This window comes from Alligator mississippiensis, chromosome 1 (genome assembly GCF_030867095.1).
Source record: "Alligator mississippiensis isolate rAllMis1 chromosome 1, rAllMis1, whole genome shotgun sequence".
NCBI classification, from domain to species: Eukaryota; Metazoa; Chordata; order Crocodylia; family Alligatoridae; genus Alligator; species Alligator mississippiensis.
The window spans coordinates 106543882-106568171 of NC_081824.1; the positions used below are offsets into that span (position 1 = coordinate 106543882).

General features: G+C 40.6%; 1 protein-coding gene across 4 annotated transcripts in view; it reads left to right on the plus strand.

The window, feature by feature from the left end:
• Positions 1–24290, plus strand: part of LOC102562505 (heat shock factor protein 2) — a 31163-nt gene that overhangs the window by 5367 nt on the left and 1506 nt on the right. The window contains exons 3-11 of one of the 4 annotated variants that reach the window (XR_009464380.1): positions 2887–3014; positions 3862–3986; positions 5465–5540; positions 9896–9945; positions 10585–10654; positions 16654–16778; positions 21719–21776; positions 22008–22135; positions 23211–23286. Coding sequence is in view for 3 of the 4 variants with exons in the window: in XM_006273286.4 (XP_006273348.2) it covers positions 2887–3014; positions 3862–3986; positions 5465–5540; positions 9896–9945; positions 10585–10654; positions 16654–16778; positions 21719–21776; positions 23211–23286 (708 nt within the window). In the remaining variant the exon portion in view is untranslated. Of the gene's footprint in view, positions 1–2886; positions 3015–3861; positions 3987–5464; positions 5541–9895; positions 9946–10584; positions 10655–16653; positions 16779–21718; positions 21777–22007; positions 22136–23210; positions 23287–24290 lie in introns of those variants that run through there. The other 3 variants (XM_006273286.4, XM_059733386.1, XM_014611062.3) reach the window with 3 other exon arrangements.

A 24290-nucleotide genomic window follows, 5' to 3' on the forward strand; every position in this document is an offset into this window, starting at 1 on the left:
AACAGGAACCACAGGCGAGGGGAAGTGCAACCATACCACTGTACCTGTCCTGACACCAGCTACCTTCTACACTGTCTAGTTGTGGCCTAATCATATAGTCAGTCACTCTGAAGGCAAAATTCCTTCTACTGAAGTGACTGAGAGTTTACCTTGTACAACCAGAATCTCAGAGCATATATCATGCAGAATTTCATAATTAAAACTTGGTGGTGTTGAAGCAATGTAGCTGTGAAGGCAAGAGAATTTCTGTGGGTGCTGTCTTTTCCTGGGTCAGCTGCACGGTTGGGATAGACTTCGACAAATAGGGATCCTTTCTGTACATGTGCAGGGATCCTGCTCTGACATGCTGGAAAGCCCACGTCTCAGAGCAGACTCGATTAATCATGGAAATTAACATGCTCCAACAGACTCGTGTCATGTGTATCAGTGTCCCTGTGCTGAAAAATGGCAGCGGGGTACTTTGCACTAAAGCTCAACAAACAAGATTTAAGTTCAGAGTGTACCATCACCAGCTCCTCCATGACTGTTTCAGGCTGGACATAAGGAAGTATTTCTTTACTGTCCAAGCCCCCAAGGTTTGGAACAGACTGCTGCCAGAGGTGGTTCAAGCACTTACTCTGAACCCCTTCAAGAGAAATTTGGATGCTTATCTTGCTGGGATCCTATGATCCCTTCTGGCTTCCTGCCCCTGGGGCAGGGGGCTGGACTTGATGATCTTCCAAGGTCCCTTCCAACCCTAATGTCTATGAAATCTATGAAATAATACAAATACGATCTTATTTTAAAGAGGACCGTTTAATTCAATTGAAGACCAGATATGTAGGGATCTACTCAATTTGTGATTCCCACAGAAACTGCAAAAAAGGCAGTGTATGTAATCACCATGAAAACTATTGTTTCCCATGGTAAGGGGAGCAGCTAAGATGGCAGCAGCCTTCCCCTTCTCCCTCCGCTGCTGATTGACTGAGAGCTCTGCCTTTTGTGCAGGCCCACACCAGCTATCGAATTCTTGTGAGACCAAATCAGAAACACATCTGTCTATCCGTCTTATTGAATTATGCACCAAAGCCTTTGGAGTGAATGCTTCAGTGATGTACTGCTCTGTTCTAAACACTTGAAATGGCAGCATGACACTTTTCTGGCATGAAAAATAGTGATTGTCCTAAATCTGAAGTTCTATCTGAACTTCCAGATGACAGTGAATCGTGAACAAGCAAACCTGGCATCACTTTCTTTTGCAAAAGTCTTGGTTGTTTTAAAATTTTGCAACATATGTTTGCTGTTTCAAATAACCTTTGGCCAAGAAGAATGATAATCTCTTTAATCTTTTTCACAGTTTCTGTATGTCTGTATTTGTTTTGTATTTTTTTGGGAGGGGGTTGTCCCTTTTCATTTGCCAAACATAAGCTTTTTAATGTTGAATTTTGAGGCATTCATAAGAATTCACCCTACTGTAGGAATATGAGGTGCATCCAAGCCAGTGTGCACTGTACTGCAGTCCAGTAACAAATCAGCTGCTAGATTAGAGAATCATAGAAAGCTAGGATTGGAAGGGACCTTAGGAGGTCATCTAGTCCAACCCCCTGCTCAAAGCAAGAACCTCCCCAACTAGATCATCCCAGCCAAAGCTTTGTTTGCTGGGTCTTGAAAACCTCCAAGGATGGAGCTTCCACCACCTCTCTGGGTAACCTGTTCCAGTGTTTTATGATCCTCCGAGTGAGAAAATTCTTCCTAATACCTAACCTAAACTTCCCTTGCTGAAACTTGAGACGGTTGCTCCTTGCTCTGTCATCTGTCACCACTGAGAACAGTCTAGCTCCATCCTCTTTCAAACCCCATTCACTTCAGGTAGTTCAAGGCTGCTATTAAGTCTCCTATCAGTCTCCTCTTATCTAGACTAAATAAGCCCAGTTCCCACAGTCTTTCCTCATAAGCCATGTCCCCCAGCCCCCTCACCATTTTTGTCACCCTCCACCGGAATCTCTCCAATTTGTCCACATCCTTTCTGTAGTGAGGGGTCCAAAACTGAACACAGTACTCCACATGTGGCCTCACCAGTGCTGAATAGAGGGGAATAATCACTTCCCTTGACTTGCTGGCAACACATCTACCAATGCAATTGGTTCTTTCCAATTTAATATGATCCTAGGATATTGCTCCCAAGCATCCAGGGTCTTTCAGATTAGAGTAACCTGAACACCATACGTTTCAGAGTTCCATTATGGTATGAGTGCAAGAAGGAAAACTTCTGTTCTGTTTGCTCAATATTCAAATCTTAAAATAGCTATAATCAGAAAAAATTAAAAAATGCTTCAATTTTTAAACTTAACTTCTTACCTGTCTGGCCTATGGTAAGTTTCATGGCACTGAATTTATGCCTACGTCTCTCCTGTCCTGATGCCCAGGGTCCTACCCAAGGAAGTAAGCCCTGCCTGCTTCTCTCGCTGTCAACACCCAAGGTCTCCAAACAGATGGTATGACCAGTTCAGGAGCAAGTATGAGTTCTCCCCTTACCCTGAGATGCATTCAGAAGTTCTCAGGACAACTACCAAGCAGTTGACACTTTGCTTGGAGGTCTTGAGTACACACCAGCAAGAATGAGCAGTCAGGTTTTATTTCCTCAGCGGTGGACCCAAGGTCAAGAGAAAAATGACATAGATGTAACATAAGTTACTTTATGTATGTCCTGTTTTCTAAAGTTGCTTGTGATACTTTCCTAAACTAAGCCTACTGGTACTCTTTCTTTATGACCATTACAAATGGGGTTTCAAGATTACAGTGGATGTTCTAAATGAAAATCCTTTGTTAAATTAGGTTTACAGTAGCAGTTGGGAAATATTTTTGTAGAGATATCAAACTCAAATTTTGCTGCTGCTTTTCTTTTAGATGGCTTTCATAAAGTGATACAGTCTGACATTGGACCAGGCAAGCAAGAGCGATACAGTTCTGGTAAATACCAACACCCTTTTTTCAGAAAAGGCCAGCAAGAACTGCTTTCAAAGATTAAACGGAAAGTAAGCGTTTCCTCAATACATTTCTGATTAATGCAAGTTTGAGTGAACTACTTCCAAATATGTATTTCCATTTTTTTTCTATAAGGGGAAAGTTAAGAAGTTTCTAAGCACAAATATGCCTGATTTGTGGTCTTGTACCATCTGTCATTGGTGCTCAGTTTCTAAGGGCTGAATAAGCCTCTCTGTTATCAAGGACTGTTGCAGAATCCCAGCCAAATACAGCAACTATTTCATATTCCTTTTACAGCAGCATGTGATGATTGATGTTTGACTGCCTCTATTCTGTGGTATTTTCATAATTTTACTTTATGTGCTTTTAATGTTGACATTGTAAGGAGTACTTCAGCCCTAGTGTTTGAAGTTTTTCTATCGGTGATCCTGAGTAACAGAAAATTACAAGCTTATCACAGACTTCTTCCCTCTGGACCTCGTGAACCTTCTAAAACAGTGATTCTTCAGCCATGGTGCCGCAGCACCCTAGGGTGCCTCAAGATCCTTTCAGGAGTGCTGCAGGTTACCAAGCAGCGTTAGCACTGTTGTGTGTGCAAAGATGACGCACATGATTAACCCAGAAAATTCAAATAGGAATCCATAGTGTTAAAAGCACCTGTTTTGAGCTTGCCAAGCAGTTTGCAACATTAAATTTCTCTCTCTCTCACTTGTTTTCAGACTACAGAAAAATAATAAAAGCTAGCATTTTCCAAAGGTTGAGTTTATCAAGATATCAGAATCTAACCTTGAGTTTAAAAAGGTTGAGAACCATTGTTCTAATGTGATGTAACAGGCATTTCTTCTTCATCCTTATGTACTGCTAATTTTATGTAGTGTTAATCTTTTGATTGTTTAGGTACCTTTGCCTCGAATAGAAAATGGTAAAATAGGACCAGAAGAAGTCCACAAAATATTAGCTATCGTCCATCAAATGCAAGGAAAACAGGATGTCTTGGATTCTACACTGGAATCCTTAAAGCGGTACGTTGAATCCCTTGATAAATGACCTTTTAAAAAAAATACTGTATAAGAAATTATGAAATTTTAAATTGAGTTAGTAATAATCCTGTTAGGAAAAACACTAAGGGAAGATTTTGCCATCTGTTAAGGTATAGTAGTTATCTTAGCTTGTCTCATGTATAGAAAATTTATCCTCCTAGAAAACTGCACAACCCCAAATTGGTCTATGGGCCTGCATTATGTGAGTGAATAGAGTCACCATCAAACTTGGTAATTACCACCACCACCATGTATTGCTCTGTCTGTGCCTCAGTGTAAATGTTAATCATATTACAACATCAAAGTTTATAATTACAATGCTTTAAATCTAAACACTGTTTAGAAGCCCATCGCTGACCAAATTGTGCTTATGTTTGCCTCTTGGTGAGGCAGAATGAGTGTTTGGTATGCTGGCTTCTAATTGGAAGAGTTCTGCAACTATTTCTGTATATGGAGAAGCCAGGGGACTGAGTGGTAACTTTATCACAAATTGAGAGAGAATAAATTTGACAGCTTTTCTTGCCAAATATTAGGATTCTGATATTGGACTGGTCTTTAGCATACATGTAAAAGATTAAGGGATAATGTTTTTAGCTCTTGGTTTCTCCGTGTCTCTGCATACAAACCTATTTCACAAGTACAGATACATTTGGGGGGGAACTCAAACTGTGTTATCATTTGTCTGAAACTGTCAGAATTTATCCTTGCAAAATCCTTTCAGTTTTCAAGTGATATTTTTAAAGAATTATATGATGATTATCGCTTATCCTGTAGGTTGGATTTACTTCTAGTAATCTTATGGGTTCATTTGAATTCTTTGCATATTAACCTTTGGTATTTTTTGCCTCTTCTACCTCATTTCAGGTTAAGCATGCGCAATATTTGCAGTAGTGAGGGCCAGGTCAGCAGCTTTGGTAGCTTGCCGATGCTGTTTTGTTTTCACACACACTCACTCGCTCACTCACACTCACACACACACACATACACACACACACACACACACACACACACACCCCCCAAACGTTGTATGTGCTAACATATATCAGTCTGTCTTAATGAATGGCTGGAAACTGCTTGCTTCTATTTGCTAGCAACAAAGCCTGATAGTTTGTGACCTTTGTTTTAGCCTTTCTACTTATAAGATCAGGAATGCCAAATGTAGAGTAAAGCTTGCTGTCCCATATACTGTAGTTTTTAATGTCTGTATTCAGCTGAACAGATTTCCTACTTAAGACAAATTACTAAGCTAGAGAATGAAGTGATTCTTGAGAAGCTTTTTCAAAAAAAAAAAAAAAAGAGGTACCAAATTAAAATCTTGATTAATATCAGGGTTACCTCCTGTTTTAAATTTTCAAAAGTACATATTTTTGTCTGCCTTAAATGGGGACACAAGAGTTTTGTGTTTTTAAAAATGAATTAAAAAAGAGAGCTTCAGTGAAATATTTCCCTTTAACTCTCAGGGAGAATGAAGCCCTTTGGAAGGAGGTTCTTGATCTTAGACAGAAGCAAATTCAGCATCAACAGCTGTGTGAGACAGTGAGTAACCAGTTTTCATAGTTACCAAGAATAAATTTATCATCTTTTTAGAATATGTCTTGTGCTAGTGTCAGTTTTACACCTGACAACCTGACTCCAAGTCCCAGGATGTGTAATCTGGTAATTATGTATGTGTACATATATAAGGCTCATCTATCCCTTCTAACTAAGGCCATTATATGAGGGAGATTCACAAGTGAAGTGCAATTGTTCCAGTACCCTCTTCCATCTCTTTTGTTACACAGGACCGTTAGAGAAGTCCAACATTTGGCCTGTTTCTTTTTAGCTCACAAGGAAGTTATTTAAACAGCCATGTGTAGTCTTAATAAAATGGTGAATTTGGACAGGAAATATAATCAAAATTGGTTTAACTTGCTTGGTTTAACATGCAGTTTTTTTTTCCATAAAATATGTATACCTGATGTGCACTTGTAGAGCTGAAAAAAGGGAATGTTAACATAGACTCGCAGTGTAAACCTGCCTGGGGGGTGGGAAGAAACCCAATTCCAGTGTGAAGAATGTGGATTAGTTTTCAGATATTTGAATTTGAAATGGCTGGTTTTGCTCATGAGTTTGGGAGGTGGGGTGTTGTTTGCTTTGTTTTGTTTAGTTTTGTTTCCGGTGTATGTGTGGGGTTTTTTGGTCCCCCACCCAGTTCCCATACCTGGAGCTATTTAGATCTGTGGGTATATGTGGTCATGTTGCTGAAATATCAGTTAATACCTAACTACCTCTAACCAGGAACATTTTTATTTTTGTGATCAAGTCACAAGAGTCACATTTATAGCTCTGTGAGCTTCCCTGCAGTGACTTGGCTTCTCTCAGAGGTTCATAGATTGTGAGGCTGGAAGGGACCTTAGAAGATCATCGGGTCCAGGTTGTTACCAACCTATAAAATTGGAATAAGTTTTCCTTTCTCTTGTCTTTTAGATCTGTTTATTTAGATTGTAAGTTCTTGAATGTATGTATTGTCCCTTGCCACGTGTCTCTATAGTACCCAGTACAATTGCTCATGTCAGTTCAGGCCTGTGGGTGACATAAATTAATATTTGGCAGGAGCAGATAACTATTTTTAAAAGGTCACAGCAATACTTCTGTAATAAAGGTAATTTAATTGTTGATCTGAGTGATTACTATTCCAAAAGTTAGTTTCTAACCTGTTACATATTCCCATAAATACTGGTATGCACTAATAGCAAACAGTAATGTACAGAGGTTGCAATACTAAGAGAAATGGAATTGGAGGATACTATTGGGCAATGTGCATGACTTAACTTTTGGAATTTCCTGATCCTAATGCTTGGCTACTCCTCTTTAATGTGGCATTAAGATATTTAGTGTATTTTCCTAGAGCAGGATGTTGCAGATAGCCAAGAGAGACACTTACAGGAAACTTTAAGACAACTAAATAATCTTTTAATTTAAGTAACTGAGAACACAATGCAGCTATATAATTGTATCTGGTTCTCCAAAACAATCCTCTCGTTTAACTCCCACCCCCAAGAGAGAGAGAACCAAAAAACCTTTAAAACAGCAGCAAAAAAATCCTTCACTGTATAGCAATGCATTACTCCCAAGATGATTAATGGTATTTGAAGACTTGCCTGGAATCCCTGCTGTCTGTAGCATTAGGGAAGTACAGGTCAGTCGCATCTTACGCAGGGGTTACGTTCTGAAGTCATTGCATAAGGCGAAAATCACGTATAGTCAAATCGCGATTACCGTGCCAGCGATTTTGACTAGCGGTGACTGCCTCTGCCTCCAAAACCTCCCACCACTGCCGCAGAGCCATGCTTAGAGCTGTGCGGCTGGCAGCAGCAGCTCAGCGGGGGGTGGTGGTGGGGGTGGCTGCGTGCCGCCTGGCCACCACCACGCTGCTGCTGCTGCCCAGCAACCAGCCACACAGCTCTGAGCACAGCTCCTTGGTGGCGGCGGGAGGCTTTGGAGGCGGAGGCAGTCACCGCCGGCAGCATGGTGGTGGCCAGGCCTCCAGGTAAGCGGCAGCGCCGCGTGCAGACTCAAGCCCCACCCCCCCTCCCACCCCGCATATAGTTGAATTCACGCAAGTTAAATGCGCATATGATGCAACTGACCTGTAGTTCTTTCACTTAAGTCTGTAATAGTCTACAAGATCCATTATAGCCCAGGATCCTGATAGGATAATATTCCTGCTCGTAGGCTTTTTGCAAGACAACTTAGACTGCCTTCCAAGGACACATGCTGCAGGCCTGGGGAAATGGAACTAAAGATGTTGCCAAGGAGAAGAGGGTTGGCCTGAATAGTAGGGTTGTGTGAAGCTTTGGTCACTGATTCATTTCGGAGAAGATTTGGCCCAATTCGGCAGCTGAATCTCCGAATCTGAATTGAATCAGAAGACCCTTTAATCTCTCCAAATCGAATCGGAACCCTCTGAATTGATTCGGAAAGATTAGATGATTTGGACATAGACACAGCTTTAAATGTTTTTTCTACATACCTCAGGGTACCAAGCAGCTTGTCAATGCTGAGATGGTGGGGCAGATAGTTCATGAGCCACGCCTGGTACCTTGAGGTATGTAGAAAAAACATTTAAAGCTGATTCTCCGAATTGGCATCGAATCTTCAGATTCAGATTTGGCCGAATCAAATCGGGGACAGTGATCCAAATCAACTAATCGAATCACTGTCCCTGATTCAGACTGAATCCAAATCCAAATCAAATACGGCCTGTTTTGCACACCCCTACTGGATAGGAATTGGTTAGGAATCAAGTTAGTGTTGGTCTGAATCAGGAGTGTAAAATAGGTGCACTTCATGCTACAGCCCAAAAAATCTTTCAACTTGGGGAGAAGCAGCATCATTACATCCAAAATGTAAATTTTGAAGGACGCTACAGAGTTTAAAATTGATTCATTGAAAGAGAAACAGTTTCAGCAGTGTCTCGCATGAGATGTATGAGGCCCTAGTTTGAGTCACCTAAGATTTCTGATAGTTAACAGTAGTCCATTTGGGCAGCTTCTGAATTCTTGATGCATTGTGGGTATATGTGTTGGAAGAGACCAGAATCTGGAAAACTAGCCTGTTTTCATCCTTTTCCCATCCCAGCCCCTTGGTTCCCACAAGCCGTAATGAGTTGACCATCACAATTAAGGTGTCACAGGTACCATATCCATTTTCCAGAAAGGTAAATTGACCAAATCACTTCCCTATAAACTAAGGTGTCACAGCAGTTTTGTGACAGTGAAGGATAAATCAAATGCTCCTGGCTCTCAATAGCAAGCTCAACAGGAGCCACCAGTATCCTTCTTGTGAGCCTTTGAGTAAGCAACATCAGGCTACTTGGAGGCAGCAGTACAAAACTAGCATAAAAGGACAACATTCAGATGTCTCTATGTAGATGTGTAGTATCTTACCAAGCAGTGGTAAACAATTTCATGCTGCATATGCTGCTGCTTGTTAGTGTTTCATGTTGTAGTTAATATGCAGCTCTGATTCTATTTGATGTCATAGTGTAGGGGTGGCTGACTTGTGGCATGGGTATCAGAAGTGGCACCAGTAGCCTTAGTGTGTAGCATGTGGGAGACTGGAGAGGGGACAGGCACCAATGACTGATAGGGCAGGTCAGGAAGGGAGCAGAGAGCCAGGCAGCAGATCGGGTAAGGGAAAGAAATTAGAGTGGCACTCAGGGACAGTGTGGAGCTGATTTGTGACATCCCTGCCAAAAAGGTTGGCCTCAATTGGCATGATGAGTGGTTTCTAATTCTTCATAGGAAAAATAACACAGATGCAGCTTGTGAATTTAAAATTTTCAGAATTCTTACCGCCATTCAATTGTACAGATTTGTGTGCGATGTGTCCATGTAGCCAGAAAGGCTTTCCCATTCTTTAAGTGATTATCTGGAGATTTCACTGTGTTTTTATACTTTTACATAAAAATTAAATAATTACTAAAATAATGTGAAAGTGTTGTCTATCCCTTTTGGCTACCCTTTTTTTTTTCTTAATATTACATATGTGGATTGTGGAAATGGTGAAATATTCTTTTTTATGTTGGCAGTCTTGCTAGGTGGGCCTCCCTTTATTGGATACCATAACTTTTGACCCCATTTCCATTTACCTCCATGTCCAGTTCAGTCTCATTTCAAGGCTACTCTAAATCTTAAGAATCCTACTGCAAGAAAGGACTTCAGCATAACTTCTTGAAATGTTGGCTCTGTTGTAATTAGCAGCATTGCAGTAAGGGAAAAATGAATGTACGGCTTGGGTATGGAGAAAGTGAAGTTTTAATCAGCATATAAAGAGTTATACTTATAAATGCCTCAGACTTTATTTGAAGGCGTCTGTTCTAAATTATGTGTCTATTTTTTCCTCTTTAGAATATTGCATCACAGTCTTGTAGCCAGATTATTGGCTTGCCACAAAAACAGTAAGTCAGGCAGCCTTCAGTAATGGCTTCTCTAACACATTTGCTTTTAATATTTATGCTTTTTATCCAAAGCTTCCTCCCTTTTAACTTCTGGGAAATGACTGAGCCAGATAGATGTTTGTTCCCCATTAGCCTACAGAATTAAATGCTGTTATCCAGTATACATGACTATGGAAACTGTGTTTTACCAGATCATTACAAAAAGTGTTTTTTGATTTTTATATTTTTTATTCATTTTTTAAAGCTGCAGTTTTAAAAACCTTTGGGAATTTTTTTTGGGGGAGGGGCATATCTTGTGTCTATGGTGTGTGAGAGGAGATGGAGCAGAAATTCTTACAGGCCTTTTGGAAAACTCAGGAGCTGGTTTCAGGGGCTCAGGAAGCCCCTTCTAGCACTGTGTGCCTATGGCAGCATTAAATGATGTGGCTCTGGGAGCAATTAATGCTGCTACTGCTTCTCTCTAGCAAATTTCCAGAGCTGGTAGGAAGCCCACAGGCTGGATGACAGCTCTATGGACCAGAGGTTGAACACCACTACTCTAAAGTGTTTCTTAAAAAAAAAAAAAGAGTATAATACAATGCTTTGATATCTATTGTGAAGTAAGTTAGCTTTTCAAACCGTGTAAATGATCTGTTCTAGGCCTTTTACGATAGATAGCACAGGAAACTACAATCAACAGTCTACCCAAGAACTAGTTGACAAGAACCAGGTAAACTATTGATTTTTCTCTCTCAAAATTGTTCTTTACAACCAACTAGTTCTGTACAACACATAAAAACCATTGCATCATGGCTGGATCTACATTACCAAACTTCAGAATTCAGGTTCATGGCTGGTATAGCTGCACCAGTGTAGAATTATCTACATGAGGTTTGCTGTTGTAGATCAAGGTTAAACTTTAAGGGCATGAAAGACTACCCATTAAAATCCTTAAATGTAAAAGGGATAGTAGTTGTTACAATGTTTATGTAAACAGTCATCCTGGTTTTCAATTAGATATACTGCCCCTGTATTGTAATTCCATACTCTGATCCTGATGATGCTTGAAAAGACTCCTGTAGTTTTAAACACATCTGCTAAAACCTTGTTGGTGCATTTGTGGTTTTGTTTGTTTAAACCTGTATTCCAGTTTAGGTAAAAGAGATATTTGTTTTTCTAGTACATTCTTAGCAGTAATTTTTACAGTACAATACTAAAGCTAGCAAATATTAACAAAACTGATATCATAATATGAAAGTTGAGGCATTAATTTCTTTCATGTTATATTTTTTCAAAACAGTCAGCCTTCAAGGGACACTATCATGTTAAAAAATGCTGATCTGGTATTACTTATCTGGTACCAAAAATTACTTATCTGATATTACTTGTAACATTTTTAGTATTTTCCCTTAAATGTTAAGGAAAAATTATTATTTTGCTTACTTCATTCATACATGTTCAGCTCTGACATTTCTGTTTCTCTTCTCTGTTAGTCACCTTCCCTGTTGTGCTTTTGTTTCTGGCCCTTTCATATAACATGGCAGAGAGGTTTATGTTAAAATAATAGGAGCATTGGATTCATTCACTTAACTCCCTTTTTTTATAAAATTGACTATGTTAAATTGATCAACTCCTTAGTAGTTTTGAGAGAGCTTCTATTTAAATAATTTTTTCTAAATGATCCCAAATGAAATTCCCTTTTTCTATTTATTTCAGAAATCAAATAATAAGAGTAAAAGCTCATTGGCCCCTGTAGTAATAATGTGTGTGCTGTTTGAAGCTAAACTGTAAGCTGTTTGAAGCACTGCTTTTGGATGCTCAATTGGAGATTCCTAGAGCCTGACTTCTTACATAGGCTGAACATCTGTGGCTTTTGCTGACTTCATCTGGAAACATACGGATTGAACACTAATAAAAATCAGGCTTTAGATGTTTCAGTAGGGACAACCAAAATTGCCATTCCAAAAATTATTGGACCTTTAATATTTTGATCTTGATTTCTGGTTGATATGCAAATAAGTAAATATGTATAGCACATCTAAGGGAAATTTAATACATAAAATTGTATTTGACAAAAAAATCTAGAGGTGCACTGATATATCCGTTGCCTATTGGATCAGCACCAATAAAAGGGAAATGACATTATCAGCTATTGGCTCTTTTTTGGCTGTTGTAGCTGATGATTTCACAGACATTTTGTCAGGTCCAGCCCCCCCACCACAATGTTTACTGATAATTATTAGGGGTGCATCGACAGAGGTTTTGGGGGCCAATACAGATAGCTGATATTTAAGGAGGCATATCTGCTGATACCGATCTGATATCTGATACAGCTGCCATCAGCTGGTAAGTCTGGTGTGGTGAAAAGGGAGGGGGGAGGGAAGGGGCATGGGAGGGGGCAGATCAACACCCTCCCCATGGTGAGGGAGGGAGCAGGGGCAAACACTGCACATGTGGGGTGAGGTGAGGAGCACGGGACAGAGGTGTGGCTCCCCCCACTGGTTGCACCTTGGGAGGGCGGGGCGGGGGGGCATGTGCCCCCGGATCTGCATGGCACGGGGCAGGTGGCAGCTGCAGGGTGGAGCCAGCATTCCATGGGGCTCTTCTCGGTAGGGGGCTGGGCTCCGGTGCCACTGAGAGAAAGCTACAGCCACCCCAGATTTTGCTGCAGCTCCACTCCCAGCCCCATGCTGCCACCCGGTACGGCCATGGCTTTTCCTGGCGCTTGGGTAGAGGTGAGGCGTTCAGCCAGGGCTGTGCCAGTCAGTGGCATGGGGCTAGGAGCAGAGCTGTGGTAAAATCTGGGGTGGCTGCAGCCTGCCCCATGCCATGCAGATCCAGGGCCACATGCCCCCCCACCCTCCCAGGGTACAAGCAGTGCCGGGAGCTGCCCCCTCCCCCCACGAGCTGCACCTCCCTCCTGTGGCCCCACCCTGTTGGGCAGCGCCTGCCCCCTCCACTGCAGGGTGTTGATCTGCTCCCCCCCATGCTGCTTCCCTTCCCCCTCCCCTTCCGACTTACCAGCTGGAGGCAGCTCTCCAAGCTGCCGGCTCTGCTCCATGATGTGCTGCGGTTGCGTGCAGCACGGGCATTTATCGGCCAAATTATTGGCCCCATGGGGCCAATATCCGATATAAACAATTTTCTTTATATTGGTACCTATCCAATATTGGACCAAAGTTTTGTTGCATCTCTAATAATTAAGCCTTCTGGCCAGAGTCCCAGATGCCCAAGTTCCTTCTTGCTCGCGGGGCCATGGCCTTCAGATGCCTGGGTTCCCTCCCATGAGCCAGGGTGGAGAAGCTAACTTGGTGTCTTGGGCACTGGCGTGGCACGGACTGCAGGCTGGGGCCATGGCAGGCACTGTATAAGGCAGCAAGTGCTGCAGAGATGTGACTGGGCAGAGCTGCTCGGCCCAGGGGCAAAGCCTGGTAGGGGCCAAGGCAGCCACTCCACCCTGCTGTGTGCAGCAGGGTCCTCCCCCGACCCCTCAGCCCATCCAGGTCCTGCCCTTCCCGGGGCCAGGTCCATTCAGCCTCCTCCACGGAGCATAGGGGCTTGTCCTGCCCCTGGCAGCAGCAGCACCAAAAGGGCAAGGGGCTCCACACAGGTTTCAAGCTCCCAGGACCTAGGGAAAGAGTGGCTTGGTTTCTCCAGGTCTGGAATGGTGCTGTGGCCCTGCCCTGGACAGAGGAAAAAGAGCAGGGAACCTGGCCCAAAGACCATGCATCCCTGGGCAGCTAGGAAGGCTCACGCCTTCCCCCTCAGCCCTGATGGGCGGGCTCAGCCAGGTGCTCCTGGGCTATGGTTCAAGGGTATCATGTGGAAGAGCGGGGGCTGAAAGACCAGTCCTGCCTGCTGCAACTGGCACCGGGCGCTTTTACATATGCTCCAGAGGTGTGGGGGGTGGCGCTTTAATTAGAGTGGTTCCAACAGCTGCTCTAATTAAAGTGCCACAGCATCTCGTATCAGTGTCCCCATGCTTAAAAATGTCAGCAGGGGCACAAAACTTGTTCGATGACCTTTAGTACAAGCGCCCCCACTGCCGTTTTTAAGCATGGGGACGCTGATACACAAAGCGCAGGAGGCTGCTGGAGTGCACCAAAAAAAATGGTTTATGTCAGTAGTCTAAAGCGCGCTGCATTATTACTAAATATCAGTTATCAGGTTGGCGTTGGCCAATATAGTTGGTTAACAATATCTTTATTGGTACATCCCTAAAAAAAATCATTTTCTTTTTCCAGCTCTTTTACTGTTACAGATTTTGTAAATGAAATGGGTTTTTTTGTTCTTCACTCTTTTTCTATTAACTCTTTCTCCTTCTCTCTATCCTCCCACCCCCTTCAATCTGAAAAGAGAGATTCCTGTTGCTTAAGTGGCAAGATTAGTGTCTGAAGGCCTCTCTTGTCTTTTATGGTTGTATTCTTATCAGTTTATTTGTATGTACAAGGTTTGTGTTATTTTTTAGGGTTAAGGTTGTACAAAGAATGTTTCCTTTCAGTAGTCTTGGGAAATTGCTGTCAAGCCATAGTGCCATCCATACCAAGCTTAATTCACATGCATTCACATACTTCAGTGTAATTTATGCTGGGTTTCCATACAAATGTAAATTATGCTGGGATCAGGAATTGAGAAATGTATGGCTGTTCAAGGGTAGTAGGCATGATTACAGTGCCTTGCCACTAGGTGGCACAGGAAAGCAGGCTAGAGCTCTGGACATCTAACAAGTATACTCGGCATGTGTGAACAGTAATTTTTTTTCCAAAGGCTTATAGTTTGGCCAAATACATGTTCCTTTCTCATGTCTCTGTGACAAGATATTTAGCAGAATTCACAGATTCGCTGGCATCTGACATGGCCACGCTGTGAGCACTTCTTCTGTGGCCCCAAACTCTTGGCCCCTGGGCTTCCAGCCACTTGCCTCAGTGACAGCATCACTGGAACAGGGCGCTAAACACAGGTAGACTTGCTTCATGGCAGATGACTCATCCCCGATACAAAAAGTATCTTAAGCCAAATAAAGTTCCTCCTTTACAGCATGGAATGAGTAGAGCTTTCCATTTGAAAACAACACAGAGTTGCCATTTTTTTAACATGGGCAAATTCTCAGAACCATGCTTAATCCTCTGAAATAGCTGAAACTTTTTTGGTGAAAATTTCCAAAATAATTTAGCTTGAAATAAACACAAAGTTTTAATATTCTGCATATAAGTATTCCCACCAACAATCATGGATTTCCCTACCATCACACTCAAATTCAAAACTTTAATTCTGACATTCAGTTAGTTAGTATGCTGCTGATGCATATGCTATTTAAAATTTTTTAAGTACCTTGTTTGTAAAATGCTAATTTAGTTGGAGTTGGAGATTAGGAACTGAATGTGTGCAGTGTAGTCTACAAGGTAGAAGTGAAGGGAGTTATAGAAATGAAAGTAGCATGGTGTTGTGGGGGGAAGAGAGGGTGAATCATTTGAATTGTGATTGGTCTCTATGTTACTATTGCCATAGCAGTAATCCTCTTTTGCTTAGTTACACTGAAAACAAATACACGTCTCAGCTTCAACTGCAGATGATGCGTCTGGAATGTATGATTTATTGGACAAAAGGAGCGGGGAGCTAATCAAAAGATATAGTAAAGGAGTTAGCTTGGGGCTGCAGAGGAAGTGGGGCATGCACTGGGGACAAGGAAGTGAAGGAGGTCTCTTGAAGGTACCCTGCCACAATCCACACAGACCATCAGTGTAGAGTTTGTGGCAAATGCTGGTACCTATCCAAAAAAAAAAGAAGTCAGCCATGTTGGTCTGAAGTCGGGCAGATGCACCTTAGATTAATTGATTTAATGAAGTGAGCTCTTGCTCATGAAAGCTTAGACATCTCTGATTCAGTTAGTCTGTAAGGTGCATCTCTGCCTTGCCTTCTGTCTGGTATCTATCAACATCTGTTTTCATAAATAAATTCATAGAGTAAAGAGGGAATATCTTTTTTTCTGCTTAATTTCAAAAGTGACTTTATGGCTGCCATATGTGTGTTGTGTGCAGATTTTGGCTTCCTTGTACCCAAACCAACAAAACAATTGTCACATTTTAACCCTGATAGACTTAAGGTCCCCCATGGAAAACAATTAGAAACTTGTGCAGAGTAATGTCACTTTTGCCTCTATAATTATTTGTGGTGCAGCAGATGCTAGAGGCTTCAGTTGAGTTCATAGCCCTGTTACGTTGTAGAGTGCACTGTTCCTCTACTCATTCTTGTGTTTGTAGTCACACCCAGTGTGCTACCTCTGTTGTAGCACTCCCAAGCCCTTGTAAAGTATTTGTATTCTGGATACTTAAAGAAAAAAAAAAGTTGAAGAAAGAGGTGTACACAGTTCGTTAGATATCTTGGTCCTGGGAATAGAAAAAGATATTCTATTCACAGTGTCTTATTTACTCTTTCTTCACATTTGGAGATTGTGGGAACACAACCTGAAGCATATTAATTGCTGGATTGGCAAATGCCAACGCCTCCCCCCTCGCCCCCCTTAACAGTTCAAGCCTAAAATGGAAGAACTTCTTTGTTTAGCATCAAAGTTGATTTTTGAGAAAAAATAGCAGCAGGTCTTGTGGCAGGATTGTTTTATGTTAAGTGGAGTGTTGGTCATCCCATGGAGATTTGCAGTGTAATGCATAGAAAATTCTTATCTAGAAGCAGCCAGCTGTTCTCCAATTATCTCTTTTTTTTTTCTTTCAGACCTTCAAAAATTCATGCAATGTGTCAGGAAGTAAAGACAAATTTGAGGTGAGGAGTAGTATCATTATTAAAGAAGAATATCCAGGCAGTTTGGAAGATGAATCTCAACCACAGAGAAGGACAGAGTAAGAGCAACAAATTGACCTTTAAGGGGAAGGAATAACAAAAACACTTAGTTTTGGGGGGCTCTTTTTTTTTTTTCCAAAAGGCTTTGGCCTACAGAGCAATTCTGGAAAGTGAAGACCCAGGCCTATAGGAAAACTGTATTACTCCTTTTTCTTCCGCATTGTACTTTAAAGCCTGAATTTTCCCTAGCTCTTTTCTTCCTAGGTCTTTGCTGCAATTTTAAGGGAACAGTACACATGTCTCAATGTTTCTTTTTTTCTTAGCGCACACTGTTGAGAGTGTTTGTGTAAATAAAAAAAAAATCCCATAATAAAAAAAATACTACAAGGTCTTGCAGGCACCCTAACAGAAAAGGTATGAGCTGTTCCCAAAAATCTTATGTTGATAGTACTACTTCTAAATATTTGGCCTGAGAGTTTTTCTTATAAATTAAAATGATTTGAACTTCTCTACTGGATTAATATGTTAAGTAAAATAATCTGGAGTCTGAACCTATACCTAACATGTTAAATAAAACAGTCTTTTTCTTTTTGCATAAATAAGCAGTTTAGTTTGAGTATAGTTGACACAATTCTTTTTAAATGAGTCTGACCTTTGATTTTGCATCAGTTTGTTTCACTAGAAAATTTCTAAATAATGTTATTTCTGTTCCTCAGTGTATGATGCATTAACGCTTTTTTATTTTTAGTATGTTAGAACTACATAATCTCCTTTACAGTATAATCTAGCTTTCTGTATCTGCTTGAAGTTCATTCTGTCTCAGCATTTCTGAAATATCTGAAGTGAGGCTATTTAAGTAACTCTACAGCAGGGGTGGGCAAAATGCGGCCCACAGGCCAGATGCGGCCTGCCAGGCCATTCTATCCAGCCCACGGGGCCCCTAAAATTTTTAGAAAATTAATATTTAGCTGCCCCTGGCTGCCTGTCATGCGACCCTCGATGGCTTGCCAAAATTCAAGTAAGCGGCCCCCTGCCCAAAATATTTGCCCACCCCTGCTCTACATCCAAGGCTATAAAAAATTAATTTCAATGTTTACTTTTTAATGTATTTGCTCAGCACTGGTCTCGCAAAGGAATTCTGACATACATTCAGTAGTATTGTTACCTAATTTAGATTTTTGATCGATTTCACTCTTCTGTAGTCAGGTTTGTTTGCTTTCCACACCATGGAAGAAATTTAGTGGCAGTTTAGGCCTCTGCCTTATCTGCATAGAGGTATACTAAAATGTTTGCAGATTTGAGGATCCAGCTGCCTGATTTGAAAATGAGAAGCACTCGCAGTGAGCTGGAGAGCTGACACGTTTTAAAGTGTGTTTGTTTGTTTGTTTCTTTGAACACAGTTTAGAGAGAGATGTTAATCTCCAGTGATAAGTTATCACCATATTCCTTAGGAGCTATCAATATCTTTAGCAACATATTTTCTGAATCTTTACTCCTGCATAACTTCTCATTTATTGAGGTGTCATCTCTTGATACTGCCTTCCCCTGGCCACTTGTGAAACTAGGGGAATTTAATATTAGAATTTTTTTAATCCTGCCTTTTTAAACAGCAAGTTTATTGTGACTTCTACTCAGCATGGGACCTTGGGATTTAGAGTGCAATGCACACCCTCCCAGTTGTCCCACTTGCTGACAGTGACAACAGGACAGTAATTCTGAGATGTTCTCTTACTGGGTAGTCTGAGGCCCAAGAACAAGCTCCTAGGTTGCTTAAGAGGAGCCAAGGACAGGTGATATTGGCATAAAGGACAAAGAAGGGCCACTTGCTGCTTTGCTCTCCACTTCATGGCCTATTATCCTTCCTATATCTTGTTGGTTATTGCTGGAATGAATGAGCTTGTTTTAGTTTGCAAGCTACACTTTGGGTTTCAAAGGATACTGAAAATGGAAGGCATTTGTGGCAATTCTGAGTCATTCTAGAAGGCCAGGGGATGTCTCACATACCAGGCTATTTTGGGTTCAGGCCATAAAATGTATGCAATGATTCTGTTAAGCATAGGGATTTTGACATTTGTGATTTAACCACTGAAAAGGGGAAAAGCAGATGACACATCCATAGCTTTCCCCTTTTTTACTGCTCCCAAGATATGTTATCATACAAAATTATTCTGTTACGAAATTAATAAAATTGTGAATACTTGGGCCAAATATTTCACCTGTCTGTCTCTTTCTGTCTTCAGTTGTTTGTGCCATATGCATTCTAAAGCCTTGTTGGCCCCTTGCTCATTTACATATATCTTCATAATCTCATAAATTACTTATTTACCTTCAGTGTGTGTTTGATTTCCATTGGCCTTCTACAGCTTGGGTTGCAGTTAATGAGTTTGATCTCTGTAGTACTTTTAAATAAAGATTTGAAACACCTGAAAAGTTTTCTCAGTATGTGACTCTTCATTATGTTGTTATGCTCTAATCATAACTCCAAGGGGGAAAAAACTGCTTTGTGGACAAAGTCGTATTGAATATTCTATTGATTAGAAATTATAGTAATTTAATGCAACTTCCATGTGCAGTACATTTCTCAGCTTAGAGCCAGCCTCGGTGTTTAGAATTCTGTTCTGAATTCAGTGTGTTCACTGCACGTTCTGTGCTAGATTCATTTAGACTTATCTTTTATAATGAAATGTACATGGCCTGCTTTTTGGCTGCATTTTCCCAGAGATGACAAGGAACTATCACATCCATGATGTCAACCTAGATTCTACCAAGAAGGAAGTAATGAACAGAACCAATGCTGCTTCTAGCTTTTCCTGGAGTTCTGTTAAGGAATTAATAAAATTGTGAATACCTGGGCCAAATATTTCATCTGTCTGTCTCTTTCTATTTTATCAGATTTAATATCTGATAACAGATATTAAATCTTTCTTGAATGTCAAATCCCTGCTTGGATCCTCCTTTGCTAAGTGCTCTGGCAAGTACATCTTCAAAACTATTTGATTACAGCAAGCTGATGGTTTAATATGCATTCACTGGTGCAACAGAACAGACAACCTAACTAGATTTGTTTCTAATTTCATTTGCACCTACAAAGAGCCCATAACATAGAAAAGACTAATGGAGGGCCTTTTCCCTGAGAATGCTTTTTTGCAAGTGAGTAAATATACCACTGTGTCATCTTAAGTTAGCTTTAGTGTAAGTGTGTGCAGAGTTGGGTCCAGATTCAGAACCCTTTGCCTTTTAAAAAAGCAGGGTGACTTGGGGTATGGACAAACATGCATATGTACTTTAAGAAATTAGGAACCAATGGTGATTTGGAGTACTGTAGCAGCCCCTTAGACTTCTTTAGTCATTCATATACTTCTAAGGAAGCAGAATTTTTGTGATCCTAAATTTGCAGTGGCCCTGGACCTCAGCATTACTGTTCACAAAAACAATATTAATGAAAAACATTTTTGGCTACTTTTGAAGAGAAAAGTTATCTAGTGTGGGATCCTGTGCTATATTAAAAGAAAGTGTTCAGGCTTACACCAGAATTTCTAGATCCGAGTTCTATCTAGACCAGGTTGAAAATAAAAGAGGCAAAAAGAGAAGTCAAGGTTCATTGAATTGGGTACGTAGCATCCTGACAAAGAAATGCAGAAAATGTAAGAGTTGATGAGAGCAGAGACTATGCAAGTATAGAGAATATAAAGGAAGAATGTGAGGACATGAATGGGTATGCAGAAGACTAGATTTTGGTGATCATTGAATGGTAGGACTGGGATGTACCACAATGGTCATCTAGCTCAATACCCTGCTGAAATGCAGGATGCAGTATTCCTAAACCATCCCAGAGAAATGGTTACCGAACATCTTGAAAATTTCCACTGAAGGAGATTTCCTCCAACTTCCTACAGCAGCTTCTTACAGTTAGGAAGTCTTTTTCTGAAATTTAATATAAATGTGTATGATGACATTATAAATCCATTGTATTGTGTCCTGCCCCCTGTGGCAGGAGAGAACAGCTGTTCTCCCTAATCTTTTATAATAGATTTGAAAGCTGTTATAATGTTCTCCTTTAATCTCCTTTTCTTCAAACTAAACATACCTGGTTCTCCCAACCTTTCTTCATAGAGCTTGCATTCCAATCCCTCTATCAACTTTGCCTTTCACTTTTTGGGTTCTCTGCAGCTTCTGTTTCTTTTTTAAAATGTGGAGCTCAGGACTGCGCACAGTGTCCAGGTGAAGGGTAATGTGCCAAGCAGTGTCATACCAACACATTCCATGTCCTATACATTATGCATCTATTCATGCAGCCCAAAATCACATTTCTCGTGGCAGCATTGTGTTGCTGATTCTTGAGAGCGTGATCATCAAAAAAAATCATTCTTAGCAGTACTGCTGCCCCATTCTGTACTTGCACATTTATTTTTATTTCTCAATGTTTAGTGTCTTTTGTTGTTGTCTATTGCCCAGTTCTTCGATGCATTAAGGTCCCTTTAAATTCTAATTCCACCATCCCAGTTTTGTGCCATATTAACACTAATGGTGCAAAGGGGAGACATGGTATGACCAGGAATAAGCCAGGAAGCTGCTCTGAGGGAAACATTGACAGTGTGGGGGTGAGGTACTTGACCACATCTTATACCTATTGTGGTTCTTCCTATGCCTGAAATTATTACGGTTGATCCCATTTATAAAGTTGTCTGCTCTTTTACTTACTTTTAAGCTGTCTTGGGAAAACTAGTGGAAGAATTTCACTTTATTTGATATTCATTCCAGTATTTATATTTAATGTAAAACTGTCCTGTTAAATTCAAAAGTTCAAGTGTTTGAGGGGGGGGTTGAAATTTAAGAACACAATTTGTTTTTAAGGCACTTTGAAGTTTGTTTTGTTCATGGGTTGTTTCAAGGCTTACATTTTTATAAAATGACTATCATAACATTAAAGTAATTTATGTAGTAGAGATTTAAAAGGTATATTGCCAAACTGATTAAATTTATTTTCTCTTCAATGCAGAATAAAATTCAATAAAACCCAGGTGCTCAAATGCCAGAATTTGGTGAATCAAGAACATGTGAGTTTTCCTTTTTCTTCCTGTTCTTTTCTTCTTTGTTTACTGACATTATAAAATGGTGTATCTAAAATTTAAGATTGTCTCCCTTTTTTGATTGAGACTGGATTTGACTAAACCTTGCTCTGTTGTCTGTATTGGATCAGAAAAAATTAAGCATGCGGAAACTTTTTTTTAGCCTTTGCAAAGACCTGTGATAAAAACGTTTTCTGTGCTATATTTGTTTTCCCCTAGCACTTTTGTTAGAGAAATAGTGCAGACTGGAGAGGAGAAGAGGGTGGCCATTTCTGAAGAGTTCCATAGAATAAGGAATGAAGAAAGGAAATCTTTGAATATCTAAGGGCCTTGAGCTCCTTTCAAAGGTGCGCTGGGTTGCTATGCAGTGTTAGTATTGTGAGGTGTGCGAACATGATTCACAAGATTAAACCCAGAAATTTCAAGTAGAAATACATAGTGTTAAAATACATTCTGACCTGTTGTGGTCTTTGTTGCAGCAGGAAAACAGTTGTTACTATTTTTCCATAGTGAAAAAACAAGTGAAAACTAAGAGCTAGCATTTTCCAAGGGGTTTTTCAAAGCTAACAAGGGGATTCCACAAGGCTAAAAAAGTTGAGAACCATTGCTCTAACTAAATGCCTTGTTACTCCATTCTATTGTGTGGCTCCTGTATGCTGTAGATCTGGGACTGGAGTGGTCTGCTATTCCGGCAGTCTGGTTTGTCTCTCTCTTCTGAGATCCTTAACGGCCCTTAGGAGGGAGGCAAAAGAAAGAAAGAAGGACAAGTATCAAACTTATCATGTGCAATGTTCCTAAGTGCTGTTATGATATACTTTTATGCATGAAAACCAATATATTGATGTTTACAAAATAAGGCTGAACACAGTGCATAATGCCATCTTTGCCCCTCTTAGCAGTTCACTCTCTACTTTTTTTCCCTTCACTATCTTGTAAATGTAAATGACTGATTTCAGTTTAGAACCCCAGTGCCCTGCAGGTCTGTTTATAGCATCAGACAAAAGTAAGCGTACAAAAGATTCAGTGTTTGATCTTTGTTCTATTCTTTGGTCTGCCAAAGTATATAAGCTGCTCTGTCTTTGCAAACATCTCTTAAACTCATTTTTTTAACCTTCAAACATCAACTTCTTGTGTAGGATTGGTGGATACCCTAGTAAGGAAAAAATGTTGACCGTGAGCATCAGAAATAGCTTCACAACATTTTGTTAACTAAACAAAGCTGGTGACAGCTGCACTTGCCACATAGATAACATTCCAGCCTCCAACTGACCCATTCATCTGTAGGGTGCTGGAAAACCAGTCTCCTCTGTCTAGAAAGCAAGAGTTTGGTGTCCTGTATGAATACAAAGCTTTCATAGTTACTTTGTTTGAATCTTTTTTTTAAGAGTTAAACATACAATTGCTCTGTATAAAAATTTACAGGAAACTGAACAAGCAACAGATACCAGTGAATTTGACACAGAAACAGAAGATTGCAGGTCTACCTGTTCAGATTCAGGTAAAAGAGCCCTAGACTTAGATTAATGTGTTTGCTGCTCGAGCTTCACAGCTACATAGCACATGTAACTTAGAGTGTGGAGAAGTGAGTTAACTATTGCAAATGGCCTTATTTGTGGGTATACGTGAGAAACCTTTTTTTACTGACTGGCTCACTAACCTCTTCTTCCCTTTGATCACACTGTTATGAAGAGAGTTAGCCTGACGGTTATGGGGGAGAGAGACCATTATTCAAAGTAAAAACAATTAACTTGCCAGTTCTGTATATAATATGAGTGGGGGGTTGAGGCTTCCTCGCTGAATTTTTGAGACAGTTCTGTCATGCAAGCTTAGTGAAGTAGTAGGGCAGAGAAGTATGCTGTGCTTTTCCAGGAAGGCCTCCCAGGCTGTCAAGTATAGAGGTCTTTTGGCTTGTTGGCAGCTTTTATGTGTAAAATTGGCATACTCCCTGTCTGAGGGAGGTCTTCATGCTTAGCAGACAGATGTAGAAAAGCTAAAATGCTAAATCACTGAATAGAACGTGCTGTTTGCTGTAGGCAAACCTATATAGATATAGGCATAGAAGAAACGTATTCCTAGTGAATAGGTATTTATAGCTGTATGTGCTGAACTCTTCTGTCTGTAATATGGTGAAATACTACTTGGGAAGTAAAAAATACTCTTGAAAGATTTTGTAGCAGCAAGAAAGTGTGTGTGTACACGCACATGTGTGCACAGACACACGCATGCGCGCTATATTTCTATGCATTTTGATCATACTGTAGCCAAAATGTACTTTATAGAAACTATATGAGAGTTTGTACACAAAAGCAATCTTTAAGAGGAACTAAGGGTTGATATACTTTACAGGATGTGAATTAGAAGAACGTTAAATAAGCAGGGAGGATGGAAGAAGGGGCAGGATGGTATGAAGAGAACGAATAGGACTTAATGAGGTAGAGTGGAAAAAGGTGCAATAAGGATTTGAAGAACAAAGACAATGGGCATGTTGAGGCAAGCAAGGAG